We start from the raw sequence: 9,214 nt of genomic DNA on the forward strand, positions 1-9,214 counted from the left end.
CTCAAAAAAAAAAAAAAAAAGAAAGAAAGAAATATGAATGAATTAAAAGGCAAATGTGCTATGTTGGCCCAAAAGGGAGATGAATTTTCCCAAAGATACTCAACAAGTATCGTTTTTCTTTCATTGACCCAAATATTCCACTTTAAGGAAAAAAATAAATACAAATACATTTTCCCATCTCCATGAATAGCACCTCCTCCATGTACACAGTTATTCAAATAAGAAATCTGGGACCCCCACAGCACAAGGCCTGCTGACTCCCTCCCCACATTATCTGTCAAATCCATCTACTTCTCTCGCCCTCCCCTGACAGCCTCGGAACATGTTGTTCCCGCTGCCTGGGAAGTGCCTCACTTAGCTAACTGTGAGTTCCTTTGGCTCAGTGACCCAGTGAAGGTCCTCCCAGGGCCCCGGCCCTCTTTCCTGCACATGTACTGGAACTTACCATCCCAAGTTACTCAGCTCGAGTCTGTCTCCCCAGGAAGACAAAAGCCCCATCTCTACCACGCTAGTTGGATTCACTGCTACACCCCAGTCTTTGTCACAGCGCCTCACCCAGAGCAGTTGCTCAAAAACGTTTATGAAGGAAAAGGAGGCAGGGTGTGAATCCAAAATGATTTTCTGAGCTCTATCGCGACAGAGACGAAGTACCAGGTTCCACCGGTGATGTACTTCCTAATCACCCAGCTGTCACAGAATCCCTGACCTTGATCCCCACCTGTCTACAGAAAATGTCACCGACGCCTCCTCAGTAACCAAGCCAATGGAGCGTGGTTTCAGCGCTCAGCTCCTGGGCCTCCCTGACCGTCAGGCACGCCCTCATACCTTAAACCCGCTGCCTGGATCCTCCTGAGGCCACCCCTCAAACGCCAGCCTGCTGTTCTAATTCTGCCTGCTCTAACACATCTAAGGTTCTGGCCGCCGCCTGGCCCCGTCTCCCCGAGTCACAGTCTGTCCGGGCATCTGTCGAAGAGTGCCACCTAGTGGTCCTGCTGAACCCTGGGCACCCAGCGGGCTCCTCTCCCTGCCCATCGCCCAGCGCCACAGCCATGTTGCTCCTCAAACTGGAAACCCCTAAATACTTCTCCAACCCACCCCCGATTTCCCTACCAGGAAAGCCCTCATCAAGTCTGTTTTCACGCCCCCTGTACCCCAGTCTTATCCCCTTCGGAGTTCATCCCCCACCACGGCTGCCAGGGAGCCTCGCCGCAAACAAAAAAAAAAATCTAACCATGTCACCTCCATGTTCAAATCGATCGCTGGCCCCCTGACCCCCGGGGGAGAAAGCCCCATTCTCCCAATGGGGTGGGACGAGGTCCTCTGAGCCCTGCCCCTCCAGCCCCGTCACGCTCCCTGGCCAGCCCCGCAACACCAAGTCGTATGCTCCATCCACAGACGCTGTGGGGCTCTGGACCGCGTGCCTTTGCTCATGCCACCTCTCCCCAGGGAGGCCCCGCCCTGCCCCGTTCAAGTTAGAGTTCAGTGAGCACCCAGCGCCGTCTCAGAGAGAGACGGCGTCACCCCCATGCTAGAGGTGACTTAACACGCAGCTGAGAGAAGGATCCGAGATCTGATGCCGAGGCCTGGGTCCTCTGCACCACGTGCTATCCCCGTAGGATAAAACCACCCAGATTCAACCACCGGATGTGCCCTCACGTCCTCACAGTACGTACAGCAAAGCCAGAAGAGCTGCCACAAGAACTGGAAGCACCTTATGACAAACTCTCTCTCAGCCACCTGTACTATCTTCCAAAGTCCTCAAGAGTTAAGCCGTGCAAGGTCTTACAAATGTGAAGTCAGATAGGAGAAGTCCTCCTCTAACTCAGACCCATGTTACCTTGGAAGCAAGACCATGCTCCCTAAGCAGCCACGTTAAGTACCTTCTGTTGGTAAGACTTAGCACTAATCTTTCTCAGGGGGCCAGCCTGAATTTCTCACAGGCGTCTAAAGCCCGATGTGGATCCTTAGCAGAAAGACACAGTCAGATCGTAGGTAATTTTGTCCTCCAGCGTCCACACTGGCACTTCCACACCCAGACACGAGGGCCTCACCCTGTTGCAATGATGTCAGCCAGCTGAGGCGTGTTCGGTGCAATTTTGATGGTAACGGTCTCAAAGTAGAGGTGTTCTTTCTGAGCGTGGATGGTGTACGTCCCAGTCGTGATGTTCTCCAGGCGGAAGGAGCCATCGGCTTTTGTTTTGACTATAAAACAAAAAGATGCCAACGAAAGATGAGCCAAACACAACCGTACATCCCCTCCATCGACACAAGAATGCTTGAGACAAAAAACTGGCGTATTTTCACAGAATCATTAAGACTGTTTCCTTTCCATTTCTCTCCGTGATCAAAAACGAGCATTGGGAAACAGTTTCCGGGGGCCAAAGCGGCTGCGCACCTTTGATCTGGTTATTCAGAGTGACTACTGCCTCTGGAACACCTTCTCCTTCGGGCCCATTCAAGACCCTCCCGGTGACAGAGAATCCCATGACGTGGAACACGGGCTGGAAGATGAAGAACAGGAAGAAGGTTCACACGTGCCTGAGTGCAAAAGCCTTCCTTATTCACTCACGCCGCTGCACGTGCACGCCACCGCCCGGCTCAGCCGCCCACCGGAGCCCCATAGGCCAGCCAGACCACCCCGTAGGCCAGCCGGACCTCCCCCTAGGCCAGCCAGACCTCGTGCTGCTCCCACACCACTATGCTGTTCTCGGACTCTGTCTGCGTTCTTAAACTCCCAACCCATGGATATGTGTCAAATAACTGAATAAAAAAGATCTATAGGCTTACCCCCCCCAGCCCAGTTAAAGATCAGAGTCAAAATTGAGAGAGCAGCCCCCCTACCCTTGTTCCCATCCTGCCACCTCCCCTCCAGATGCCTCCATTCTGGTAAACCGCATCACCCTCCCGTCTCCCGATCTCAAACCCCAGCATCACCTGGGACCCCTCCCCACACTCCGACCTCAATCCCATGCATCCCACCCCACCCCCGCAAGGGGTCCCGTCTGTTCCCACCACAACCCGAATTCAAGTCCTTGTTCATTCAGCCTAGGCCACCTTCCTCACTCACCATGGCACTCTGGGCCGGGTTTACCCGTGTCTGTGCCCCCTCTCGTGAGCACCATGGCTCTGTTCTCCCCAGAGTCACTGTGGTCCAGCCACCCTGATCTCTGGGTCCTCGAGCTGACCAAATGCATGCGCCACAGGCACTCCTCACGTGGGCCTTTTACACCAGCTGCCCTCTCAGCTTGGATCATTCTCTCCCACATCTGGAGAAGTTCGGGGAGGGGGCCGCTCCTTCTCATCATTCAGGTTTCAGCTCACACCATTGCTACCTCCAAGAAGCCTTCCCTGACTATCCACCCCATCTCAGGGGCCCCTGGTCCTGCCTCCCACCCTGGCCACTCACTATCACACTAGCCTATCTTATCAGCTTCGTCAAACTCTGCCCAATATCTGAAATGTCCTTGATTGATTTCTTGTTTGTCGACCTTCTATTAGTATACAAGCTCCATGAACATAGTGACCTTTCCTGTCTTAGTCAGCTGGTATATAGTAGGCACTCAATAAATCACTCACTCAGTCACTCACTCACAGATGAATGAATGAATGCACGCATACACACAAGAGCGTTTGAGAGAATTTCTAAAAAATTAAATGGCTTTTTAAAAATCCAGATAGCCCTTCTTGATCCTTCTAAAAAGATGTGGTTTATCCACGTACTGATTCCTCTATTCACTCAATGACTACTTTTACGAGACACCTACTCTGTGCCAGGCGCTAAGTCACATCAGGAACACATGAGGAACGAGGCATAACCAATGCACCTGACCTCATGCAGCTTAGAGGCTGCTCCCTGAAATTGCATTCATGTCTCTGCTTAGAAACTGGTATTTGGTTGAGATCTGGGAATGCCCCTCCCCGCTCCCCTGCCCCCACCCTTCTGTGCAAGCCCCCTGAAGGAAGCAAGGACACCTTCTCACCCTTAGCCACCTCCAGTGTGCACAAAACCGTCAAGAGCTTTAGGGAATCTTAAAAAGCCATCAGAACCCCACTGAGCATGTGACCTAAAAGCTTGCTCCTACCAACTGCAGCTACTTCAACACAGTACTGCAACATTAAAAGAAAGCGATTAAAATCTAATTTTTTCAATAACTGGAACACTGGGAGGTCCATTTATGAAAGACTGTTATTTTCTTTGGGGGATTTGCTCTATCTGGCAAATTTTCTACAGTAACCATTATCTGTTTCTGTAATTAAAGATATAAATGCGATGGAAAACACATTTGCTATCTATTCTAGGATCTAGGGAGTTTGTCGGGCCATGCATCAGCCCATCCATCACCCCACCTCTCACTCCCCATCCCTGCAGCCCAAGCTCTCAGCTCCCCCCTGGTTTCTGGCCACAGCCTCCCGACTGGTCCCTCACCTGCACCTTGCCCCCTGCCAACTTCTTCCCAACGTGGCAGCCAGAGGATCACACCTCTCCCGCTCAGACACCCAGAGTGGCCCATCGGGTCCTGTACAGTCTGCCCCATCATCTCTCCCTGCCTCACTCCCTCCATGCCAGCCACTCTGGCCTCCTTGGGGTCCCCCATGCCCTCTAGACACACTCTGGCCCCAGGACCTTTGCACCTGTCACTCTCTCCGTCTTAGACACTCTTCCCACAGATGTCAGTAAGGCACCCGCCTCTCCCCTTCCCCCTGCAGCTGGTTGCTCAAACATCACCTTCACAGCGAGGACTTCCGGAGAGGACCTGGGAGGACGGTAACCCATCTCAACCTGGGAAGTGTGTCACCTCCTTTCTTGCTTTATTTTTCTACAGAACACCTTCTAATATACCTAATTTACCTATTTATAAGCGTATTGTCTCTTTCTGCCATGGAGCACAAGAAAAACGGAAATGTGTGCCTTTTGGGGTCCCCATTGTCCACCCACCCCTAGAACAGTACCTGAATCGTCTGAGACTGGCACTCAACAAATACATTTCGTTGAACAAAGTAGCTATAACTGGACTCCACTTTCTCCACGTGAAGAAATTACGTGAGAGTGGATCCCAGGCTACAGTGGAACTGAGGACGAGATTCTGTTTTTTTCCAGCAGCCCAGCCCTTCTAGACAAAATATTAGTGGCTTTCTTCTCAAACATGTTTGTGACACCTGTGCCCAGGGATGGGAAACTCAAACACCTGTCCCTCCAGAAGGCAGAGAGGTCTTACCTCAATTTTCAGGCTGTCATGTTCCACCGTGAAGTCGCGTCTGGAAGGAGCGACATCAAAGGTAATCCGCTCTCCTCTATAGAAGGGAATCTAGAAGGAAGGGTCTGTGCATTACTAAGAGCCAACAACATGAGTCAATATTAATAACTGACCCAGCAGGTCATAAGTGACAAGGGGTTCGAGGCAAGCCCAGAGAAACTATTAATCCTAACTGCTGCTGATCTTAAAAGAGGAAAGCCCACACTTTTTGCAGCCATTACTGAAGGGTCAGTCTTGTCCTAAATAATTACACTAAATAAAATGGTCACGAAACTGTAAGGCAATCATTTACTCCCCTTAACGCCCCAAACGGCATCGACTCTCATGGTGTCTTAAGAGTCTAAAACATACAGAGAACGCAAATCTCCTCCACTCACCACAGTATAGTCCCCACTTGGCAAGGAATAGAAGGAGAACGAGCCATCTTCTTTGGAGACCGCATAGCACAAATACACCAGACTCTCATCTTGGGGCTGGAAGCCAGGCACTGGTGAGATGCTGCAGCCCAGGACATCCTATGCCAGGGGAGGGGGGGAGAAAATGACATCCTTTTCCCCTCCTATGTTCTGATTATCATCAAACAGCCACACTATAGGAAAATTCTTCCAAGTTTTATGTCACAAAATGCGTATTTCTGAACAGGGCATAGTAGTGGAGATAAAACGAACAACTTTTACACTCAAGTTTTGAGAAGTTAAAAACTGGCACAGTCTTCTTGGGGAAAAAAAAAATGACGTGACTGTCCTTCCCTACAACGGGTCACCATTCTGCAGACAAGGAAATGGAGCCAGGAAGGGCAAGCGGCTGGCCCACACAGCAAGCAAGAGGCAGAGCTGTGATGTGTCCGCACCTGGGTCTGACTGTGCTCTTTCCACCCCAGTCCACTCCCACCACAGGCATCCAATTTCTTGTGAGTCAACCAAGAAACGCAATGCTCTTAAATGTTCAGACTCTACATCCACCCTGACCCACCCAATCTCGTCTGTTCTCCGCTTTTCTTTACTTACCTCTTTGGAAACCACCGATGAAAAGAGAAGAAACTTCACCCCTTTCATGGGCTCCCCGTCGCTGCGGACAGAGCCAGACACATTGTAGCCGGCCACTATGAGGGGGCTGACGGCGTTGGCATTAGAACTGGTTACTCGCACGGTGGTGCTCGCCTGCAGAAGAAGGGGGCTTTACCTTCCCAGACAACAAACCCTCACACATTGTGGAACAACCACAAAGACGTGCTTAAGCTAAAATATTAATGGGCAGGGTGCCCGGGTGGCTCAGTCAGTTAAGCATCTGCCTTCGGCTCAGGTCATGATCTCAGGGTCTGGGATTGAACCCCACGTCGGGCTCCCTGCTCAGCGGAGGGCCTGCTTCTCCCTCTCCCTCTGCCTGCCACTCTGCCTACTTGTGCTCTCTGTCAAATAAATAAATAAAATCTTAAAGAAAATATTAATGGGGGGGAAAGGAACATGGAAAATTGGGAACGTAGTAGGATCACAACCACATGTTTGAGAGCAAGATGAACTGAAAGGAAATGTGGCAAAATGTCAATCACCAGGATGATTTCCTTTGCACGGTTAACACTTTACCTCTTTGACACTTTTCCACCTTCCAAATTTTCCACCTGTGTTATCACTCTTTTTCGCTGTTCGATCTGCTGCGATTTTTGAAAATGAGTGTGCTCTACTTTTTTCCATGTTTAATGGTATATGTGCATGGAATTTTAAAGCTGTCAAAGCACAGTTTACACAGAAAAAAGTGCACAGTCTATGGCCATCCCACCCTGAGCGCGCCCGATCTCGTCTGAAAAAAGTGCACAGAGTCTAGGGGTACAGAGCAGTGATCTTCACAAACTGAACACACCCTGTAACCAGCACCCAAAAGCCCCCTCACGCTCATTTCCAGGTACCAGCCGCCAAGGGCAATCGTTATCCTGACTTTCAACAGCGTGCTTTACTTTGAAACACAATCTTATGTTAATAGACTCAAATTCCTTTATACATACGACTTACAATATAAGCCTTAAAATTTCTTCAAATCGTAATATATAAGCAATGAGTTTTAAATAAAACACTTTTAACCCCCTGAAAACCTGCAGTCATAAATAGTATACAGGTAAGTCGAGGTGTGAAACCATACCATCAATTATAAGGGCTTAAAACCTACACAGGAAAAACTGAAATAACAATTCTAATAGTTCCTTAGCAAAAACAAAACACAGCCTCAAAACTAATATAAAAGTTAATGTGTCGGAATGTCCTTTAAACCTTACTTCAATTTGTTTTCCTGTAGTGATTACAAAACCTCACCTGGTCTGTTTCTTCCTTTTTTGATCTTTTATCAAACTATTTCCACCAAATACTACTCGGAAGAACACCTATACACATTCTAAATGGCTAAAGAAAGAAAAGCAGAAGTACGATTTGGGAGCCTTGCGTACCTCCACACCCCTTCCTGCCTCCCTCTATAGATGTCAATTTCATAATGACTATGGTGTTTGCCACTCCCATGCATGTCCTCGTACTTTTTTTTTTTCACAAAGGACTCTATCCATAAGTGCAACTACCCTGAGTGTTTTTAAGTACTGTATAAACAATATCGTGTTTCCTTACCCTCAGCAACTTGCCTTTTTCCCTCAACTTTGTTTTCAAATGTACTCCTATTGATGTATGTAGCTCCGGTTCACTCATTCTTGCTGCCCTACAGGAATCTGGGTGACGAAACCCCACTCTGCTCTCCAGCTAATGGACGTTTAGGTTGTTTGCGATATTTTGCTAGTACAAACAAAACTGCAACAGACATTCTTTTACGTTCTCCTTGGGCACACATACAACAGTTTCTGGACTGTTAAGTATATTTATAGATTGCTGTTTCAGACAGGAAAAAGAACAACAAATAAATCTCACTGGGTCCTTCTGGTGTTGATTCAGCTTAAAATAGCTACAGTTAATAACAGACCTATTTCACAGCAGGAAGACAATATTGTCACCTAAAACCAAAAACAACAGAAGGAACATCTGCTACAGTGAGTTTTATCTTATAAATACCACCAAACCAATCAGCAGCGCTTTTTCTCATCTACTTCCAGAAAAACCATAAGCCCATTTCACACCCTAAACAGGACCCTCTCCGCTTGTCCCCAAACGTGAACACTGTTGGCACAGCGATCGACACAACTGAAATACTCACCTCTTTCAATGCCCAGGTTGGATGAGTTGCAAGAATTTCATAATCTCCGGGAAGAACTTTAAAAAATGCAAACCTAAGAAATACAAAATACCAATTAACTTTCTCTCAAACAGCCCGAGTGTTCTAATTTATGGCTAATCCTGGAAGCATTAGAAAATAATGTTTGGATTATCACAAACTTGCCATTAGCTGGTTAAAGGAGCATAAACAAAATTCAATCCTTCACTGTACAAATCCACATTGGGGAGCACTTATTGAGTACTTACTGTGTACCAGAACAGGTGTTCTGTGCACTGACAGGAAGGAGACTTTATGTTTCCCTTAATCCCAAGGATTTCTGACCTTAAAAACCAGTCACTGTGGTTCAGCAGGGATCAGTCATAGAAAATTCAAGTGCATTTTGGCAGAGGTGATAGGCATGAATAGGCAAAGGGAAGGGAAGGAAGTGTCCAGAGGAACAGAGGTGGGAAGGAAAGAGTCCCATGTGAAGAAGAGAGAACAGATCTGATAGGCTGAGGCCTAAGCTAAGACGATGCTGATGACATGGGCAGGGCAAATGATAATAAGCTTTGAATCCTATGCAGGGGAGTTTAGATCTTTTATGAGAAACAAATACAGTGTGAGCCATTCTGGGCTCTTGCACAAACTACAAAGACCAAACCAGACTCCGATGAAGACCAGTTAAGTAACTATGGGCAGGGCACCTGGGTGGCTCAGTTGGTTAAGCGACTGCCTTCGGCTCAGGTCATGATCCTGGAGTCCCGGGATCGAGTCCC

At 48.3% G+C, this 9,214-nt stretch overlaps 1 protein-coding gene across 4 annotated transcripts in view; it reads right to left on the reverse strand.

Annotated features, from left to right (window-relative positions):
• LOC102725759 (BOS complex subunit NOMO1) overlaps nt 1-9,214 on the reverse strand; it is a 66,218-nt gene that overhangs the window by 47,217 nt on the left and 9,787 nt on the right. For all 4 annotated transcript variants that reach the window (XM_081819947.1, XM_081819946.1, XM_081819945.1 and 1 more), the window contains exons 6-11: nt 8,439-8,511; nt 6,263-6,415; nt 5,633-5,770; nt 5,217-5,306; nt 2,396-2,501; nt 2,052-2,202 (exon numbers count right to left, since the gene is read on the reverse strand). In XM_081819947.1, coding sequence (XP_081676073.1) covers nt 2,052-2,202; nt 2,396-2,501; nt 5,217-5,306; nt 5,633-5,770; nt 6,263-6,415; nt 8,439-8,511 — 711 coding nt within the window. The remainder of the gene's footprint in view (nt 1-2,051; nt 2,203-2,395; nt 2,502-5,216; nt 5,307-5,632; nt 5,771-6,262; nt 6,416-8,438; nt 8,512-9,214) is intronic.

Source organism: Leptonychotes weddellii, chromosome 5 (assembly GCF_054177405.1).
Source record: "Leptonychotes weddellii isolate Sample4059 chromosome 5, ASM5417740v2, whole genome shotgun sequence".
NCBI lineage: Eukaryota > Metazoa > Chordata > Mammalia > Carnivora > Phocidae > Leptonychotes > Leptonychotes weddellii.